Source organism: Crocuta crocuta, unplaced genomic scaffold (genome assembly GCF_008692635.1).
Source record: "Crocuta crocuta isolate KB4526 unplaced genomic scaffold, BGI_CrCroc_1.0 scaffold102, whole genome shotgun sequence".
NCBI classification, from domain to species: domain Eukaryota; kingdom Metazoa; phylum Chordata; class Mammalia; order Carnivora; family Hyaenidae; genus Crocuta; species Crocuta crocuta.
Window position 1 is genome coordinate 2,429,839 of NW_027530019.1, and position 22,316 is coordinate 2,452,154.

At 38.9% G+C, this 22,316-nt stretch overlaps 1 protein-coding gene across 1 annotated transcript in view; it reads left to right on the top strand.

Annotated features, from left to right (window-relative positions):
• The window catches only part of MYO5A (myosin VA), a 164,523-nt gene extending 142,796 nt beyond the window's left edge, over positions 1–21,727 (top strand). Inside the window, exons 35-42 of the mRNA XM_077764363.1 lie at positions 4,648–4,794; positions 6,907–7,061; positions 8,995–9,084; positions 10,901–11,051; positions 12,966–13,248; positions 14,595–14,769; positions 15,216–15,296; positions 15,575–21,727. Of these exons, the coding sequence (XP_077620489.1) occupies positions 4,648–4,794; positions 6,907–7,061; positions 8,995–9,084; positions 10,901–11,051; positions 12,966–13,248; positions 14,595–14,769; positions 15,216–15,296; positions 15,575–15,727 (1,235 nt within the window). The 3' untranslated portion in view covers positions 15,728–21,727. The remainder of the gene's footprint in view (positions 1–4,647; positions 4,795–6,906; positions 7,062–8,994; positions 9,085–10,900; positions 11,052–12,965; positions 13,249–14,594; positions 14,770–15,215; positions 15,297–15,574) is intronic.
• The last annotated feature ends 589 nt before the right edge of the window (positions 21,728–22,316 follow it).

Sequence of the window (22,316 nt, forward strand, 5' to 3'; positions counted from 1 at the left end):
TACAACTTAACTATTATTATTATTGTTACTTCTAGTATTAGGGATACTAAGATGAGTAAAACTAAGTCTGCATCTTCAAAGAGATGGAGAAAATAAGAGAAGTAAATAAGAAAAAATGAATTTTGATTATAAAGAAATAATTTTTTTTAACATTTTATGGTTTGTATATGATGGGAAAACACCTTGAAAAAAGTGATCAAGTATCAATTGTTATTATATACAAATGAATCTTGTCTCTTGGATCAGTATGCTTGTTCCTTCACTAAGTATGTAACTAGGTACCAGAGATATAGCAGTAAATGGAGACAAAGCCAGGTTCTAAGTATATTCAACAATGTTCTCATTGTTCGAGAGATTTAGAAACTCTATTTGGAATTACCTTCAAACCTATGTGATTTTGACCAGAAATGATACTGTGCAGTCTGACTACCTGTCTCTTCTCCCAATGTCACTCTGCATAGTGTCTGCTAGGCCCAAAGAACGAAGAGTCCCCATCACTGGGAATGCTCAGAAGAGTCTACCATGTTAACTCTGTATGTTTTTCATTCTTCCAGCATTCCAGGCCTGTCCTAACTGTCCTTTCTGTTGGGTCTTCCTACTTCTCTTGGTCAAGTCCTGCTCATCCTTTGAGACCAGAGTCATATGTCACATCCTCAAGCACAGCCAGCCTCTCCTGATCACCAAGATGGGCTTTATGACTCTGCCCTCTGTGCACAACAGTGGCTCACATTTTTTGTGGTTTTCACTGTCATGCTTTTAGCAGTTTTTCTGTTTGAATTACTGGCTTTCTCAATGGACGTAAGCTTCCCGAGCATAGGGACCACCTCTTATTTCCCCTTGTTTTCACACCATTTAGCATAGTGTCTGACCCATGATAATCATTCCTTCAGTGTTTGTTAAACAAATAAATAAGTTACAGAAATATGTAGAATGGCAACATAGATGTTTACTTTGAAGAGGATAACACTTTTTGGGCATACAAATGCTGAAATATTTGTTTAGAAATCATATAGGTTACTTTGCAGTCATAATTTATAATCCTTTAGCATTACATGATTCATATATTACATTAAAACTCTGAGCCTCCACATCACACACACGTGGACTATAATGTCTATCGACAGAACTTTTAAAAAAATTTTATTTGGAGAACCCTTTCTGCACTTAATTCTGCTTTAATTATATCATGAGATGATAATTAGACAGCAGAGTGTCTGAAATAACTGATTTTAAGGATATTAGCTAGTCAATTATTTTTAACTTCTAATGACTTCTTTGTAGTACATTAGTAAAATTTCATAAATAACAAAGCCCCTTATTATTTTAAGTTTTTACTCAGCTTTTTTTGACATATATGCTTTAAATTGAGATAGGTCAGAATATTTCAAGATGTCAGCAACTTTAAGGCATTATTAATAAAAAATCACTCTCATCAGTTAAACTGTCTTGCCAGCTGTGTTCTGAAACCTATAAGTAGCATTTGAGAAGGCACTTCATAGATTAAACAAAGTTATCATATTCTTAAGAAAAGTTGTATTTTGAGTTAAATGATTAGTATCTAAAGAATAAAACAAAATAGATGTATGTGACTTGGGCATGTGCTGAGTGCATTGTCCCTCCCCCTCCCCCAAATTAGAGAGTAAAGGTAGCAAGCTCTTCTAATACTTTTCTCTTCCAATTTCTTATCCTGCATTTTGCAAAAAATACAGGCAACTTTCTATAACAAAGCATCTTTTAACAACTAGAAGTTTTCTTATATTTTTCTCTAAATATAATATACTTAAATTCTTCTGGCTTAAAATAGCAAGACTCTTGCCTCCTCCTGTGGGCTACCCTTAATTAAGGAGACTTTTTTAGAAGCCATTGTGGCCTTTTTTAAAAACGCCAACATACATAATTTTTAGCAGAAATTATAAAGCTAAATTGAGAGTGTTTCAAAATTTGATTTGCTTTGTGCTATATTTTAATCCAAGAGTGGGTGTTCCTTCTCAACTTTCATGGAGTCAGGGAATTTATACCTAAAAGAATTCTAGAAATCAGTTAATTATTTCATGGGAGTAAAAAACAGATTCAGAAACCATAAGTGACTGCCAAGGTCTCAGCGGTTAGTAGCCAAACTGGAACTAGAACCCAAGCCTTTCAGGACCACTGACTTCTCTCTTTATTTCATATTTTCCAAAATAACCTCTCTTCCTTTAGGAATTTATTTGACTGTCTCTACTAAGCCTGAAATCAAGATCTTTCTGGTACCAAAGTGAGGAAAAGTTAACTTTTAAAAAATTATCCAATTTCCTTTTCTAGAACAAAAAAGGTTCAGGAATATTTTTTTCCCTCAAGTATAAAGAATCTAGAAAATGAAAATAGAGATTGCTTCAGGTCTTTCTAGAAGAAAGTCCATATTAGAAGGAACGTTGGACCAAACAACCCCAAGATCTTTTGAGTCTTTGAAAACTAAGATGTGGTCCTGGCTTTATTCTTTCTGGCCTTATATTTTTCTGATAGTAGATAAAGCTTGACATTTTATTTTAATTGGATAGCTTGCTAAATAAATCAAGGTTGTGTTCAGCTGACATCTATATATTATCTGTGAATTTTTGTAAAGACTCAAATCTCTGAGGGGAATTCAAAGGCAGAGAGAAAATTTTAATGAAAGTATGGCAAATTTTGTCTCTGACATTTTTGTACAGAACCAAAAATATCTTGGTTAGAGGTTTTGCAAAAAAAAAAAAAGTGAAGCTTTCTTTTGAAACATGAAATCCAATAAAAATATTTACCATAGTTCATAATTTCTGATATATACAGATTTTTACATTTTAACATCTCAAATTAGGTTACGTCTTTCAAAAACTCTTGATGGGTTTAATTTTAATTAAACTGTTTAATTAAACAGTTTAATTGGCACTGTTTTTCCTTCTTTAGTGTTATATAAAATAATGGTATATCTCATCTTCAGTGGATGAAATCAGCAGGTTTAAAACATTCTTTCTGGGTTATATAGAGTCCAAATATGTACCTTTACTGATAAACTTATAATATGTTGAATATGTTTCCTCCCAATTTCCCCTCTCAGAGTTGTTTCTGTGCCTCAAAGCATCTAGTAACATAGATGACAGGGATTTCACTCTTTTGTACTTTACATGCAGCATATACATAAGCTGTGAAGGCCACTGTGTGCTGATTGCTTGTGGTGTTGTGTTTAAAGTGATTCTAAAAGTAATTCGTGTAAAACTAAATAGGCTGAAGCGCCTGTCTCCTGCATAGAGACATACAATTTGCCATGCTTATGAAACACTAGATGCCACAGTCCTGACTTGTCCCATCACAATATGATCACTCTTTAGATATCATAGTGTTGATGGACGGTGGTGATTGTCAGCGCTGGTAATCCTGGTGTGTGATGCTGCAGCATGAGGTGGACGGGGTGTCACTTAGGCTGGCTCTCTGCCACGTAAGCAGGAACACTGGCAGGTATTGGTGTTTTCCGTGATAACCTTGTCCTGTGGAACTGGCTTCCCAGAACTAACATAGGAAATTGCCCAGAATGACAGGGGAAGCTCTACTGATACCTTGTAGAATCAGCAGCATTAAATTTTCTAATGCTTCTGAGCTGCATTTTGTTTGTTTGACGACAGGTTCAACTTAATATGCCTAAGTAGATTTCTTAACTGCCCCCTCCTATAGATAAGAGAAGAAAAAAACCTGCTTATTAGCACATATTTCCACAAATACCACCATAACTCTGTATTCCCTTTCCTTCCCTGGCATTTCTCATTTAATTCTCAATTTTGAGATGAAACCGGAGACATTTTTTTAATCCTTAGCATAATCCTTCTGTAGCACCTGCCATTAACAGTAGTGACCATGTTTAACATCTAAAAGGGTTGTTAACCAGCAGTTGTACTTTAAATGGTTACAACTTCATGTTAAGATGTTTAGCACTGGACTAAAAAGAAATAAGCAAAAACCAGAATAATATTTAGGAAATCATATTAAATAGAAGTGTTTAATCTGCTCGTAATTTGGGGATGAGGGGTAGCAGGAAGAAGTTGGGTCTTTGCCTTATAAGGCCTTTGTGAAAAATGATACATTACACATCAGCCAGTATGAACAAATACTATTCTGCCAGTTGTCTTGATGTGGTTTTAACTGATTACAATGATACAGTGAAAGTATATGTTCTTTTTCTTGAATGACTGATTCATAGAGCTAAATGTGACAGGGAATCTTTAATATTGCTGCTTCTTCCTAGAATATTATTTTTTTCTTCTGTGATTAAAGTTTAAATGTCTTTAACCATTATGATGGTACTGATTAATTAACCAAGAAGTTAAACCACTTACTTCAGGGACATTTAATCTTACTACAAAGTAAACTTTATTACAAAACAAAAATGTTTTTAAATCAAGTAAGGGTCTTTGATGTTGATGGTAGCCAAGTGTTAGTGGATGTTAGGGTGATATCACCATATAATTTTGCCATCTATCCACTCAATTTTCACAGAAAAAGATATTTAAAGAGAGAACAATTAAGTGGCAAATATGGCAAACTTCTGTTGTTACAGAGTTCACTTAAAATTATTGGACCTCGGAACCCTCTTAGCTTTTCTACCTGGAAAATATTTTCTTCTCGTTTTTGTTTCTCATGAAGTGGGCCAGATGGAGAACATATCCCCAGGACAGATCATTGATGAACCCATCCGTCCAGTCAACATTCCTAGGAAAGAGAAGGATTTCCAAGGAATGCTGGAATACAAGAAGGAGGATGAGCAAAAGCTTGTTAAGAACCTGATTCTGGGCAAGTATCTTCTGCATGGAATAAAAGGTCTCTCTAGCACATTTGTCAGCAGTGGGAAAGACTAGTTACTAATGTTTGAAATATTGAACACTGGTTTCTTCGTCTTCAGTGTCCGTGATCCTGCTGCAGGAGCATCCTGACCGTGTCACACTGCGGTCAACCTGCAGAGAGCCTGGCCTAGAATCCACCCATCAGGATTCTTTGAGTCCAAGCTTCTCGGCTCTGGCTGCAGATTAGATTGCCGGGGGAAGCTTTTGAGAAGTAGTAATGTATAGCCCCCGTCACAGACTCATTACATCACAATCTCTAGAGGGAAGAGCCTAGCCACGTCTAGTATTTTTTTTTTCAATCTTTCAAAGGATTCTGAAGTGTAGCCACAGTTGAACACCACTGCTCTTGGCCACTGAAATTCCTGAGTCTCATTTTTTCCTTGCTTCCTTGACAACTAAGTATGTCCAGAACAACAGTTTGGTAATAGAGAAGAAACAAAAGAATGAAGGAAAAGATCCCAGCAATGGAAGGACAGATGAAATGGACATAAAGGAAGCATCTCAGAGCAGCATAGGGTTAAGATTGGATGTAAGCCTCCTGGCTCTGCACAAACACGCTTTTGGGGACAGTGGGAGGTGAGAGGACAGTGGGAAGTGAGTAGGGACAGTGGGAAGTAAGGGAACAGTGGGAAGTGAGAGGACAGCAGGAGGTGAGTAGGGAGTGCACACAGTCTGAAAGTGGTGAGTCAAAAAAGGGAAGCACCTCTCAGCTTTGGCATAGCATTCCTCCCCACAGGTGTGGGGTGACAGCAATGTGATTGGCAATTATACCTGATTTAATGTTCCCAGTGTTCATGGCATGAGTACTATATATAGGGGCAGAGGCACTGAAGTTTCAGCATGATCTTTATTTAGCAAAAATGTTAAGAAGCCTCTGGTTTTTAATCATAGAGTTAACAAAGATTCCTCAATTCAGTAAACATTTAGTGAGCTCCTACTACATGCTAAGTATTTTCTAGGTACTGGGTAATGAACAAAGTCAAGTCCCTATTCTCCTAGATCTTAGACTGGGGAATGGGGGAACAGAGAAAAAATAGACATATAATGGGGTAAAAGGATAAAGAGTAAAGGCAAATGTATTAGTTTATATAAAGCTGTCAGGAAAGTTGTCTTCAGTAAGGTGATCTTTGGACAGAGGTCAAAGGAGGTAAGGAGGCAAATCATGCTGATATCTGAGGAAAGAACATTCTAGGCAGAAAATAGTATGTAGGTCCTGGGGTGGGAGCATGCCTGGCATGTTCAACCAACAACAAAGAGATTCATGTTACTGGAGCACAGTGAGCTGGGGAAGGGAACAGGGCCAGAGCACACTGACCATAGTGAAGATTTTTTATTTTATAAATGGATGAGAAATAACTTGGAAGATTTTCAGAACAAGAGTGACAGGATCTGACCTACATCTTTGTATAGAGTCACTCTGGTCATTGTGTGAAAAATATACCACTGGGGAGCAGCAAATGAATCAGGGAGACTAGTCTGGAAGCCATCACTACAGTCCAGGAGAAGAACATGCTGGTCCATTCTAAGGTAGTCAGGAGAGTAAGTAATTGGATTTTGAATGTGTTTTATAGGTAGAAGCCAACAGGATTTATTATTGGATTAGACATATGATGTGAGAAAACAAAGGAGTCAAAGATACTGACCAAGCTTATGACTTGAGAAACCAGAAGTCTGGAATTGCCATTTAACTGAGAAGGAAACAGCTCCTGGGAGAGCAGGTTCCATAGGGAACCAGTGGCTTGGTTTGGAATGAACTCAATTTGATAAGCCTGAGCAGAGGTGTCAAGAAAGCAGTTGATAAGTGACACTGGAATTCAAGGGAAAAGTCAGGGCAAGAGGTATAAACTTGGGAGTTGTCATTATATAGACAACTAAGATTCATAAGTCCCAACTAAGACAATCTCTCCACTTAATGAGTTATTAAATATGCTTCTTTTCTTAGTGTGACCTCTTAACCCTGAAGATTGAATTCTTTCACAAGAACTGTGCTTTTGTATTACAAAACATTCCTCCTGAAGACTTTGAGTGTTATGTAAGATTATTTTTCCTCATTTCCTTTCAGAACTGAAGCCACGTGGTGTGGCAGTCAATTTGATTCCAGGGTTACCAGCATATATCCTGTTTATGTGTGTTCGACATGCTGACTACCTGAATGATGATCAGAAAGTAAGGTCATTGCTAACATCAACAATTAACAGCATCAAAAAAGTATTAAAGGTCAGTTCATATTCAACAAAATTCTCATAATGAACCTTAATGATGACAGAATCTGCCCCAAGGTACTTTTCCTTCCTTAAGCTGGAGCTAAGTTGCCAGATATGAACACTTTCCAGTCCTAACTGATAACTTCCACTATAGAAAGTATTCTTTCTTGCAGCAGGTCTGTATGCCTTCTTTTATAGTGGGGCTTGGGTTGAACAGTAATCAAAATTAATTTGATATAATTTTACTTAATTGCAGAGTAAATTAAATTTCTCCATAAATAGAAGTAGTCTGCTTTGAGGTCTTACAAGTAAATTAAAAATATTTAGTGTGGTCCATATATCTAGGAAGTATGGTGCTCTAGTTAAAAAGGTATTAAATAAGCTCAATACCATATGTCTCATTCATATAAAAAGATGTCTGATAAAAACATTATAATTTTTCTTCCAACTTTTCATCCTCTTATTCTCCAGCTCACCCCATAATTTCCCTTGTTACCTGAAATGGCCAGTTCCAAGTGAGAAGCAACACATAAATAGTAACAAAGAGGAAAGATTTGGAAAAAACAGCAGAATTATGTAATAGAGTAGAAAGCCCTGCATAACTCAGTAATCACTGAATCACCTTGCATAATACTCCTCTTGCCTCTCTAGAAAAACAATGAACATTATACTTAGCTTTAACTCACGTGTTTCTATGAGGAGGTAAGAGAATGTTCTCCAAGCACTTTGCTTTCTGATTATCTAACTGAAGTTAGATGAGAACTTTTAGGATGGAGATAAGTAGATAGTTAATATGCCCAGTGGATGCTTTCAAATCTAAGATGTCTTTCATGCACTGTTTTTTAAATTGTAGTAAAATATATATAACAGAATTTACCGCATAACCATTTCTTAATGCATAGTTCTGTGCCGTTAGCACATTCACATTGTTGTGCCACTGCTGTCACTGTCCACCTCCAGAACTGTTTCATCTCCCCCTCAACCGAACCTCTGTCACCATTGAACACACCTTCCCTGCAGCCCCTGCGAGTGAACATTTGACAAATGCTGGTTCTCCATCCCTGCTGTGCAGATCTTCTCTGTAGTTGTACGGTGGTCACTAAAACAGGGACTTTCTGAAAATTTAACATTTAAAAATTGATGAATGTCTTTTGATAAAACTCATTTCATTTTTGGTGTATTGATGCTATATTGCACCTAGCCTGCAAGTTTTACTAATTTTCAAGTCAACTCCTGCAAAGACCGCAAAACCAAATCATGTTTTCTCCCTCTCATCTTATGTAGTTTAACTAATTATGAAACCAAATTGTTTAAAAATTAAAAAGGGATAGGTACTAGAATATAACACCCTTTTGAAACCATTTAAAATTGATGTGAGTTTGTCTCATATCCCAGTTTTGAATTGAAGTGTATTTGCCTTGAGTCCCTGTTTTGGTTTAGCAGCTGGTTGTTTGCCATGTGCACCGGTTCTGATGAGGAGCCATTCAGCTTCCCCTGTCTCTTCTGCGCAGGACTTCCTCCATCTCCTGCTCATCCTCTGCTCAGGAGTTGACCAGATTTGTAACCTAATCTGGGTTTTAGCATTTCATAGTCTGTGATTCCCTTTTATGCTTTTAGTCCTTTCTGATCCCCTTAGTAATCCTGAGGGAAGTGAGTTGGAGTAAGCTGTGGCTTGAGGCATTTTTTTTCTGCTGAAAGGGACCGCTAAACTGACATCAGCTGAATGACTGGGCATCCTTTTCTAATGGCAAGAAAATAGATGCCAAACAAAGTAACAACCAGCAAAGTCAGGGTTGAAATTGTCTAGCAATGATGTAAGACTTTGCAATGTGACTTATTTTTGTAATTCTTTATAATGTAACTGAGGCCTTCTTGTATCTGTTCAGTTTCTTTCAGGTTGTTATTTCCCTAAGGAAAAGTGAATTTAGCCTTTTTCTCTCTTTCAGAAAAGAGGTGATGATTTTGAAACCGTCTCCTTCTGGCTCTCTAACACATGCCGATTTTTGCACTGTTTGAAGCAGTATAGTGGAGAAGAGGTGAGAAAACCTTGATTAAAAAACCAGTGTGATATACTTTCTCTGACCTTTTTAGGGAAAAATTTTAAAGTATAAAACATTTAGCCATTTGTTAATTTAGAAACCTGAATTCAGAGGTGGCTTGGAAGGTTATAGCTTTGTTTGATGTTCATTATTTATGAAACTGTGATTTAGAGAGCGGCTGGAGTAGTTTCTTTCCTCTGAGAGTGTGTATTTTGAGGAAGCATAGCAGAAATAAAACGAGCATTTGTCAATGCACTGTTACCAGCAGTGAAAGCTCTTATCAGTATGTGTAAGTGGGCTTTTCAAGGACTGTTATGAGAAATATTAAACTATTTAAAGAGATTTGTCAGTTTGGCCTTTCCAAATACATAAAAGATGATCAAGTTAAGTCGCGTCTCTTTAGACTGGTTCGAAAACCTGTTTTACTTTTATTTGTAGTGATATGTTCATCAGGTATTTACTAGACTTCAAAACTAGTATTTGAAAACTCTGCAATCTATTAATAACTATTGAGGTCTGCTCAGTATATATCAGACAGCACTTACTCTATGTTATTTAATTCTTACAACATCTCTGTGAGGTAGGAATTATAACCTAGTTTTACAGATGAGGAAACTGAAGTTCGATGAAGTTCATCAGTTTGCCCAGGTCCTCTTAGCCATAAGGAGCAGCACTGGAATTCCAGGCCTGCCCACCTCTGAGAGCCTGTGCCCCTGACCACTGCCCACTATGCCTCCATCTTTTGCCAGGGGGGCAGCCAGAGAAGCTGAGTGGTGGTATTTTCTGGGCCACCAGAGGCTAGCAGCAGGGGATTATCTGGGCAAATGATGAGAAACCTAAATATGAGTAAGACGTGCTCCCTGAGTAGGTGAGACAGACAGACCCTAGGGGCCATGAACTGTCCTGTCAGTCCCCAGTTCTGACCTTGTTGTTAGATAGTTTGTAGGGAGGCACATGCTTGATTATGTGCAGAATCCATCAAACAGGCAATTGCCTTTTGTCAGGCAACATCTCACAAAAGTACCTGCGTGTATAGTTGACTTCCCATTTTTACTAATACCACCAAAAGAGTACATTCTAAGCTTGGATTGAAAATCATGTATGGGGGTGCCTGGGTGGCTCAGTCGGTTAAGCGTCCGACTTCCGCTCAGGTCGTGATCTCTGGGTTCGTGGGTTCGAGCCCCGCGTCGGGCTCTGTGCTGACTGCCACCTCAGAGCTTAGAGCCTGTTTCAGATTCTGTGTCTCCCTCTCTCTCTGACCCTCCCCTGCTCACACTGTGTCTCTTTCTCTCTCTCTGTCAGAAATAAGTAAAACATTAAAAAAAAACTTCAAAAAAAAAAAGAAAATCATGTATGGTTACAGTGAAATATAATAAAGGGAAATTATTCACCAATCTCTGTAGAAGCTAGTCTGTTTTAAGAAGAGGATGTATGCCCTTCAGGTGCAATATTTATAAATAGGACTATTTATAATGTACTGAAGTTAAAGAGATTAGTACCTTAGATAATTTAGTGTTTGAAAGTAAATGTGTTGCTTCATAACTCATTCATTTTTTTTTTCAAATTAAAGTTCCCTCATCTTGTTTCATGGACTGCTAGCTTGCCAACTTTAGATATTATTCAAAAGCTAGTAGGCAGTGGAAGGGGAATATGATGGAAACAAACACACAGCATTTGAGAAACTGCCTGGCATTCAAGAGCCGAGCACATAAGAAACTCTTCAGAGGAAAGACAGCAGGGGGCATCTGATCAAACGGAGTTAGAAGAGACATTTTATTTCACGGGTGTCAGTAACTCTGCTTTATGGCTCTAGGGCTTTATGAAACACAACACATCTCGTCAGAATGAACACTGCCTCACCAATTTTGACCTGGCTGAGTACCGGCAGGTGCTAAGTGACTTGGCCATTCAGATCTACCAGCAGCTCGTGCGGGTGTTAGAGAACATCCTTCAGCCGATGATCGGTAAGGCGAGAGCATTGCTGACATCAAGGTCTGTCTACCTCACGTGCCCACCAGTGGCATTTGTTTCTTCATACGAAGAACATAAAGTAGTAAGACCCAGTCCTGAAATTAGCTGAGGAATCCCAGAACCCCAGCCATGACTAACTGGGATACATCAGAATCACTGCTGTCACATGATCGAAACGGCAGTATCTAGTTAATCTCCCCACTGCGTGAGACCTCTCCCTTGAGACTAGGTTATGCTTTATACCCAGTGATATACCTCATACCTTGTCCAGCTTTCAAAAATTAAAATGTTAAACTTTGGTCTAGGAAGCTGCTACACTGAGCCTCCTCAGGGCCTATCTAAGACTAAGGAGGCTGGGGAGAGTTTGCACTTTGCCTATTAGGTATAGTCAAAGGGCTGCGGAACACCATGGCAATATAGGTCTCAGACACTCCATGGTGGGCTGTACATCTCGTGGCCCCTACGAAGTTGTTAAAGGCAATTTGGTTTAAAGTAGCTTTCTCAGTGGTTGAGTGACTGGGGTGTGCACGCATGTGTGTTTCTATATATGTGTATTCACCTAGGCCTGTGAGTCCACGTACCTCTCTTTTATATGTGTATGCCCACTCTAGGTGTGTATTTATGTTCTGTACTACCTCTTTTCCTTCAGAATGTGTAGCATACATGAAATAGGAATTGGGAGGCATGTATAAATTGTAGGCTGCTAATTTTGAATGCATTGAATTAATTTTGTTTTAAGTTATCAAACTTTGTTATCTTCAGGCAAATTAGCAGCACCTTCTTAAGGCTACTCCCAGCAATGCTCTTTTCCTAACCGTTTGTCTTCCACATTCCCACAACTTACTCATTGCCCTTAGTATTCCATCTCCCATCGTAGGCCCCCAATTAACCAACTGGAAACCAAAAAGGCTGAGGAAGCCATGGGAGATAGCAGTGATTTCTTCAGGGGACAACTTCAGTCGTCAGTTCTTCAGTTTTCCCCTAAAGTTGTATACTCAAGTGACCTAGGTCAACTATATTGTAAGAGGTGACACAGATGCAGAGGTCAACTTCAGCTAATATTTCTTTATTTTTGCCTATTTTTATTGGCTAAATAAGATGTTTACCTCTGAGATGTCCCACTTGAAACCACTTTCCCCATCTCCAGTGATGTGATAACAACCACCAGTGTTTTGTGTCAGCGTTTAGTGCTGTGGAAGCTGCATTTAGCACTGTGAGATATAAAATGAGTAGGAGATGTAAAAACTGAATCGTGAATGGCCCCTGGTGTCAAGGGGCTGTCAGTCCAGGCGGTGGTCATCCCACAACCATCCTAGAGGAGGCATAGGCCAAACACTGTGAAGGCACAGTGGAGGGAGCAACAGTGCCCCGGATTTGAGAAAATGGAGTTCTGGGAAGCTGAGGCTAACCCGAGGCCTCCCTGCTACTGTGGAAAGTCAGGGCAAGGAATGGCCCATTTCTCCAGCCCCACATGACCATCTCCTCTCAAGACTCCTCCACAACTACTGCCCAATCTCCTGTTGTTCTTGCTACTTAATTTGTTTGCCTGGAGACCCCTGGAGACATCCCTGGAGAATATCTTATCTTTTCCCTAACTGCTACATCTTTCTCAAAAACCCTCCAGGATATCACACACTTGTACTGTTATAAGGCTGCTGCTTCCTGTTTTTGAAAATGCACCATTAAGTTTTCTTAGTTTCATGGTAAATTTTTGCATTTAACAATTATTCCTTCATTAAAGTTTAAAATCTGGATGCCCTTTTTTGGGACGTTCCTTCTCCCTCTGTTTTGATACTCAGATCATTTTCCTCAATTGGATGTGTGACAGGATGTGTGTGCATGTGTGAGCATGTGTGTATGCGCATGGAACACACATCTTCTCTTCTAACACTTGAATACTCCCACAGTCTCTGGCATGCTGGAGCATGAAACCATTCAGGGCGTGTCTGGGGTGAAGCCCACAGGGCTAAGAAAACGAACCTCCAGCATCGCTGATGAGGGCACCTACACACTGGACTCCATCCTCCGGCAGCTCAACTCCTTCCACTCGGTCATGTGTCAGCACGGCATGGACCCCGAACTGATCAAGCAGGTGGTCAAGCAGATGTTCTACATCGTTGGGGCCATCACCCTGAACAACCTCCTCCTGCGGAAGGACATGTGCTCCTGGAGTAAAGGCATGCAGATCAGGTGAGCAAACACCAGAGCTGATGGCTTGTTTGAGGTCACTGCACCCGATATCTGCTGCCATGAGCCGGGCAGCACTGGAGGGCCAGGCATGGAGCTGCTTTCTCTTGGCTGGCTGCGCTTCTCCACTTTCATTCATTACCACTCCTGACCATGCCTTTCAACAGGCTCTACCCACCATGAGTTGGGAACCCTGCTCCCCTGTGACACTCATTTGTTTGAGGAAATGGAGAGATGATGGGAAATTTTTAAAGTTGAGATAGCTGCTTCCTCACCTTTTGTGTGTGTTTTAATTTTACATAACAAAATACCTCATTCTTTATAATGAAGATTTCTAATGTTTGACTTCTCTAATTTTATGCCCAACCACTCCTCAGCATAACCTCATAATCATAACAGAATTGATTTTTTTAGCAAATCATTTATTTTAAAATAGAATCTTTGCAAAGAGAAGAAAAAATGATTTCTCTTATAAAAGTTAATTTCAGGAAACCTTGGCATTCTTTTCAAATTTTCTGTTCTGACACACAGCCATTGTAGTTAAAGTTAGAAAGATAATGTCTTCCACTCAGGTAGTAGAATTAATTTCTCTGTAAGCTTTGTTTATATATGTGAAGCACCATTGTAATATCATACTGCTTCCTATTTGCCTGACTGTGCAGTGTTGACCGTGTGTCCATTTAGCATTTTAGTATGAAAACCACTGTCACTTGTTGACCACCTCTTGTAACCTTGGCATCTGTGTAGTTTCCATGTCTTTCTCCATATTTGGGGTCTTTGTCTCTTCCAGTGACCCCACTTCCCCTTCTGTCCTTCTGCCCCTAAGCTTCCTCAGGCCCCTACCGCATCACCCAGGCTCTTCCCTAAAAGAGGCTGGAGCACGAGGTCTATGTGGGAGGACCTTGTTTTTGGTGACTAACTTGGAATTTGACTTGGATAAGGAGGAAGGGATACTCAAAGGTTATCAATTCTCCCCTCCGAAGTTGGAAGAGAAGCTAGAAAGCATTCTTCGGTCAACTGTTTAATAAGGAAGGACATAGCCATATTGTGTGTTCTATTTTGTCTTTCAGCAAGTCTTATTTCATAACTTTTGCTGTAATGGCTATATTTCTACCTTTCATTGAAGTTAATTATATTCTCTAGTCACTTACTCTTATATAATTATGATTATAAACTTTATGGCTATAATAAAGTTTTAAGCACAGCTGGTAAGATTTAAGAAAATTGAACAAAAGTACTGCCTGTCATTTTAACTGAGATTCCTGACGAAGCCATACATAAAAAATTAAGACATTTATGACAACATTGAGAGAATTTGCATTCTCTCCCTCTCTCTTTTTTTGGCACAGGTACAATGTCAGTCAACTGGAAGAGTGGCTGCGTGACAAGAATCTGATGAACAGTGGGGCTAAAGAAACCCTGGAACCTCTCATTCAGGCTGCGCAGCTTTTGCAAGTGAAAAAGAAGACAGATGATGATGCGGAAGCCATTTGTTCCATGTGCAGTGCTTTAACCACGGCCCAGGTAAAGCACCTTGCCCTGCTGTGCAGTAAGGCAGCCTTCCTTAAGCGTGGTGCTCAGGGAAGTGAGGAGGTCCCCTAGCCACTTCTTGGGTCTTTGTGCTGACTGCATGTGTGTCAGAGAAGACATATACCTATACAGACCTTAACAGAGATTTCACTAGAACCTAAGACATTTCAGTGCAAGTCAGTCATCCACAGTCAAATAAATATTTGAGTGTTTATAATGTTCTCCGTAATATCCCAGGCACTGAGATGCAACCAAGAACAAAACAGTGTCCCTGCTCTCACGTGATGTAGCTTTAGACTAGCTCCCTCTCCCCTTATCCTAACCCAGCCCTGAGTAGAATTATAAACTGTATGCACAGATCCTTTTAGTTTTCCAGATTATAAGCACCCAGTGTGTATTTGATCATATGCTGAAAACTTTGATCATTTCATTTCTCACAGATTGTCAAAGTATTGAATTTATATACTCCAGTTAATGAGTTTGAAGAAAGAGTCTCTGTATCATTTATTCGTACTATACAGGTAAGATCTCCCAGGCTTTCTTTTTTCTTGATTCACCAACACAGTCTTTTGAATGGAAATTTTATAGTTTATTGAAGGAAAGTTTGGTTTTGTTATTGTATTATCTCATTTTGACGGTGCATTAACTTCTGGTAACCGCTTATTAGAAAAATGCAGTGATTTTAAAACAAATATAAGCATTCTTTATTAGTTGAAGACTTTTTGGTAGATTTTTGGTGGAAAAAAAATCTTTGTAGATTCAAAGAACTAATGCTTTGTTTTTTGTTTTTTAATCTCAGATGCGTTTACGAGACAGGAAAGACTCTCCTCAGCTGCTCATGGATGCTAAACACATCTTTCCTGTCACCTTTCCTTTTAACCCATCCTCCCTCGCACTAGAAACCATCCAAATTCCAGCCAGCCTGGGCCTGGGATTCATATCACGGGTCTGAAAGTGATGTGATGTCAAGGCAAACAGTGACAGTAAATTTCTTGCCTGAAATAAGAACCCATTATTTCCAGTGAGCTACTGAAAATATGCTTCTCAAGAGAAAGTACCTCAAATAAGAGGTTATTAACTGGAAATCTCCCTAAATACTTTCATCACCTTGGAAAGGAAGATAGCCTTCTTTGTACTGTGTTACCTTTAATTAATGCAACACTCACCCTTGATCAGTTAGGTATCCTGAGTTACATGCAGGTAAATGACAGAAGGAAGGGGAAGAAGTATCTCCAGCTGCCAGCATTTATTTTAAATCCTTAGCCCTGCATCCTAATGGTATGGTAAAAATGTAAATTCCAGCAATGTGCTGTTGTTAGGAAGGTACCAACAAAGAACCTCCTCTGTGCAAACCAGAAGAATTGAAAGAAAAATTGCCATTGAGTACATATAATATCAGTTCAGGAATCAGTTATGTTGATGTTGTCAAACTGGATCAAAGAAATAAACTGGCAATATGTAAAGTAATTGGTCAAGTAACTTCCTTATATGTGTCACTCTGATATAGAGATATTAAGAGAATGTTGGTTTACCATATAGCATAGAAGTCCATTTGTACTCTAGTTTACTGAGCATTTTACATTGCTGCTACATACTGTATACTTTAATATGTAGGCAATATTCTTACTAGGCACTACAACAGTAAGCTTCTCTTTTATTAACTCTGTTTACAATTCAATCAGATCATTTTAACTGGATTATGTGCAAATATATACAGATTCCCCTGCACGAGTAGTGGACACTGGGAAGTCATGTAGTAATATGACAAAATGTTTGACATTTAGGGATAGGATTAGAGAAAGTGACTATTATTGATGTCGTTATTTATTCAGAATGTATTACATTGATGTGCTCAATTATTTTCCCTGGGTGGATATCACATCAGGGTACAGTGTTCTGTGAAATGATTTATTTTTAATCCCCAGATCAGATTCCTGCACTGCATATTTTCCACCCTGCCAGGTTTTCTTTCTTCTTCTTAATTTATTAAGAATTAATCTCAGTCACTATCTAGAGAAGATTGTCAGCAGTCATGATTCAGGTCTTGAATCCTTGATTATCCTGTAAATTAGGCACAAGAAGGTATATAATACTATGATTCCATTTTTTTAGGCTTTGCAACTTCTATAAATGTTCTCAGTACCACTAGATACTTTAAAGAGCATCATACTAGAAATACTTTAAGACTTATATAAGAAACATAAGAAGACTGCTGAATTTTAGAGGATTTGTTTCAGTAAGAGCCAGATCCTGTAAGTTTCATTCTGAAATTCTAATTAGACATATTCTCAATTTTTCCTGGACATCCTGTACAGTAAATCTTTCAGGTTGTGCAAAAGCAAGGTCTTAGTTTTCATTAGAAACTCTGGTTCTGAATTACAATCATAGATTTATATAACTTAACTGTTAGATGGTCTATGAAAAATGACATCTTACTAAAACATGTGCAATATTAATGGAAGTCAAATAGTTTCAAATCAGTGATAAAAATTGTTATTAAAAGATAAATACTGTCTGTTAACTTATTTGGGCCTCACATTCCTCATTTAGATAGTAAGAGAACTGGACCCTTCCACGTGTAAAATCCTCTCCTTTTGGCACTTGGATCCTAGAGAAACTAGATGCAGTTACCCAGTGAGTTCACCCTCTAAACTGAAAGATCACTGTTTGGTGCCTGTTAATTCTGGGGGATTTAGAAAATGTAAAACCACAAATTGGCATAGCTATAACCTTTCTTAAATGTACATGATTTACATATATGCTTTTAGAAAGTGAATTAGTTTCAGTAATTTTTATTCAATCACGTACTGCCATATTCAGTTTGGATACATTTATTTATTTGCAAAACCAACTAAAAATACTACCGATCCAATCAGGTTCTCTTAGTTTTCCCCAACTGTCAATGTGGCTTTCAGTGAACAACGAACTCTTACAACGTCTTGGTTAGTACTGGATGTGCCAGAGTACTGAGTCATTGCATAGGGGAGACACTAAAAAATGTAACAGTGATGCAGGCTGTCCACCTCCTGGGCTTGTAAATTTCCAGGGCCTGGAAATCCTCCCGGGCCCTTCCCCAACTTAGTCCCTGTATAACATGTCCCGTGCATACCCTGAATCTTGTCAGGTCTTCAAGAGCACGCTCCTGCTGCTGTTGCAGCCCTTTATCTGACCCCAGACAGCTCGTATACTGAAACGTCTCTCTTGTCTCCTGCCTTTGTGCTGGAAAGTGCTGGAGCCTCTGTTCCACATCTGGGCCAGAATCTCTCCTGTTTAGTGATGGCCACACAAGGACTCTACTCTCCAGGCTCCAGCTTCCTACAAGGCCTACCAAGAACCCCAGATGGGGATCTGAATCAACTTCTCTTAGTGACATAAAGGTCTTTAGTTATAATGAGGCTACAACCTTACAACCAGGGAACCCCAAGACCTGGTAAATGACTCTGTGTGCTACTTTCTTGAGGATGCAACAGTAATCTGTTTATTAGGGGTTTCCTTGAGCCCCTCATAGGACAGCCCACCCTCTGTCCAACCACATTTCCCCACCCAACTTCAAACATACTTTCCCCAGCCTTCCAACCGCGCATTCCATTGTTCACTCTTTCCCTTCCATCAGCTGGACCATAGACCACTCGCCTGTCTGCTCAGCTGCTCTGACTGTGTTGAAGGCCGTAGATAGAGTCAGTCCTCAGACCCCCCAAATTAGATCACTAATTTGCTTTTTCATAATTCCCCTGTGACACACAGTAGGGATTCACAGAAAGATCTTGAAAGAACACAGTTCTATCTTCATAACCCCTTCTCAGTAGTCTCCCCACTCACCTTACATACCGACTCAGCTCATACCTTGGAATGCAAGAAAAATTAGGAGCAGTTTCCCTTGTAGCTTTTCTTGGCTTAAGGTCTTGGTCTGCCTGACCTGAGCATTACTATAAAGAAAGGGAGAAGTAAGATCCATAAATTGATTCCTTTGCAAGTTTTGAGAAGTCTCCATGTACCTGACACTTCTTTTGTTGACTGCAGAAGTATAAAAAGATATATTCCAAAGCCCACCAAAAAGGAAATTTGAGAATTCTGGTCAATTTGTATGATTTGTTTTATTCCCTTTGTTTCAGTGGATAATTGGGAGTTGGCTCTTTCTGGATGAGCAATTATGTGTAATACAGATCAGATCTTTTAATAACATGAGAGGGAAACTATGAAAATATTGGGATTTTCAGTGTAATGATTGTTTTAAAAAATTACTGTCCTGGTAACCCTAGGTCAAGGGGCACCTGTCATATCCTGAGAAATGCTCACATATTTATGCACCTGCCTGCCCTTCCCCCCACCCCATCTGTCTCTCTCTCTCTCTCTCTCTCACACACACACACACACACACACACACACACACACACACACACACACACACACTAGAATGTAGAGTTCTCCAGGAGGCATAATCAAGGATCCTCTGGGTAACTTCAATTGTTTAGGATAAAATAGAAGGCAAAAATTAGTGTGTAACCCTCAAATCTCCTGCTGAAAGTAGTACAGAACAGGACCTTGTATCTGGCTATGCTTTTCTTCAGCACACTTCCTCCATTACCTCATTGTGTCCTCACAACAGCACCGGAAGGCAGAAAGGGTAGCTACTACAGGACAGAGAAGGTCAGTGACTTGCTGAGGTCACACAACCCTCCCTCCATGCTGCTTTCCTTCATGCAGCAGTGTCGGTGGGGGGGGGGGGCTGGCGCAGGAAGCTAGAAGGTCTCGAGGTGACATTTGGTTTCTCCTGGTACCCATGGGGTACCCTGGGTTGGCAAGAGGTGCCCTTTTTTTTTCTTTTCAAAATTGGCAACTGGCATATGGGAACTGAGCAAGCGCCAAGGACCAGGTTGTCTGTGCTCACAAATTGAAGTGCCCAGAGCCTGGTGGCTTTCTTTTTGTCAGTCACCTGCTCTAACTAGGTTTGATTTTTGTAATGAGTCTGAGCTCCCTTGAAGGATGCAACACTCTGTGCTTTAATTAGTGGCAGGCTGTCTCAGACTGACTGGATGTAGTGAAAGCCTCCCAAATGTTAAGGTCACTCTCCATACACACTCCTCAGAGCCAGCATTAGAGCCACCAGGTGAGCTGTGCAGCCGGCAGTCAAGCCCCTGGGTACCTTCTGAGCCTGTCTGTGGGCAAGCTGTATCCACATGAGTGTGTTTGAACATTTCAGTGTGTGCATGCCACCAGTGTTTACTTTGGAGCTAGGAGGTGTGCAATGTGCATGCGTGTCAGAGAGGCTGTATGTATTGCTGTGGCCTCCGTTCATGGATAAGTGCGTTGTAATTTCTTCTCAGGCTGTGCTTTGAGGACCGCCTTAACCCCTGCTCCCTTCCCTCTGAGAGCTGCCTTAAGTTCTCTGGAACTTTTCCTCTGTAGGGGACTGACTTACCTGGAGAGGATATCTTGCCCTGTTTCTCAAGGTTTTGTGAGGGTTTTGGTTGGGAGTGGCCTCCAACCGCTAATTCCTTTCTTCCCTTCCTGCATGACTCCCCTCTTGTTACTTCGCCTTCCTTTTCTTTTCTGTTATTTCCAAACAGGTATTGAAGCTCAGGCAACACCAGTCTTAGAGCCAGTGAATGTGAGCTGAGACAGTGTTCCTGAGTTTGGGGGGCTTGGAGTCACAAGTAAGCGAATGAACATATGGAAGAAATAGATCACTTCACTTCTTGGTAATGCTTAAAGTGCTTGTTTTCTCCTAATCTTTTCTTAATACAGGTAAAGGGTACAACTGTAAAACCTTCCGTGGACATTCTTTAAAAAAATTTTTAAGAACCCTGTACTATACATAAAATTTGGAATGAAAATAGGGAAGAGTGCTATAAGTTCTAATCCATCATATTACCCTAAATTAAATCAACCTGGAGTTACAGTAGATTTCTCAATAGATCCGGAACCAAAAAGTAATCTGTAAGATACCTGTCAAAATGCATTTTATACATTTTTTAATTTTATAATTTGGTCTAGCGAAAATGTTCATTAGCTTAACTTAGTGTCTATTAGCTTCCTAAAATGACTGAAAACGATTAACATTTCCTTAGTATTGTGATATAGCTTGAAATATTTGAAAGAAAAATGTTTCTGGAGTGGACACTGGTATGTATAATTTAATGCTTGGTAGGTCAGTACATTTTCATGCATTTTTCAGTCAATAGTTTCAAATACATTATTGTTACCACATGTTATAAAACTTTAGCCTATACTTCAGGCTTTCTAAATCATCTGAGTCATTTAATATTTTCCAACAAATGGTGAATTTTTCCTTTAAATGTGGATATGTATGTTGTAATTTATGATTCCTAGTTATGTATTTTTGTGGACTCTTGGAGTAATGTTCACTTTTTTGTGTCCTTGGAAAAATTTAAATTGCTCTAACAGTGTTACACCAGAATGAGCTCATGACATTTAACATATTGTATTTTAATTATTAACTTTAATTACTAATTAACTGTGAAGTGGATTTGCCTTTTAACTACAATGAAATTGAACGTTGCAGTTTTTCAAATATTTTTCCCTGTTGGGTCTGGAAAAGGAATTCTATTTTGATCTACGTAGAAAAACATGATATGGTTTATCTTTGAAAAGTTCTTAGGTAAAATACTCATCCATTAGAAAGGAAGCAGAAATACTGAGAAGTGAAAGGCACTATCAACCACCTCTGGTTTTAAACTGAAACCATCCCAGCATATCTCATATGGAATTTTAAAAAATAATAATTCTCTTCATATCAACAAAAGCCTTTGAAACAAGGGTTTTCAGTAGATACCACCTAGTGCTAAGATGAAAACCAAAACAATATCAGACTGACATTTACGCTCTAAATTTGTAGTTGTCTAATGTTGTCCTTAGTAAATGTGCGTCATTAATGCTGTATTCTCCTAGCTCTTATAGAACATTGTTCAAATAAAGATATGGAAATAAAGAATTTTTGTTAGTGTCTTATAAATAAACTCACAGCACATGGAACATGAGACACACACCAATGTAGAGAACATTCTGGGCTGTAAAACACATCTTTAATATTTAAGAGGATAGAAATCATATAATGTCTGCATTCAGATGATACTGGAATTAAACCAGGTATCAATGATGGAAAAATAGCTGGAAAATCCCTAAATACTTGAAGATTAAACAACACACCTCTAACATATGGATCAAATCTCCAGAGAATTTTAAAAATATTTGAACTAAATGAAAATGAAAATATAGCATCAAAATTTGTCCAGTGCAATGAAAGCAGTGCTTAACGGGAAATTTATAGCATTGATGCATGCATTAGAAAAGAAGAAATACCCATAATCAACCATTAAAGCTTCTACTTTAGGAAGCTTAAAAAGAACAAAACTAAATTCAAAGTAAGCAGAAGAAAAGAAATAATATAAATCATCAGAAATCAAAGACATTGAGGATAGAAAATCAATGAAGCCAAAAGCTGGTTCCTTTAAAAGATCAATAAAATTGATAAGCCTCTAGCCAGGCTGACCAATTAAAAGAGAGATGACATACAGTAGATT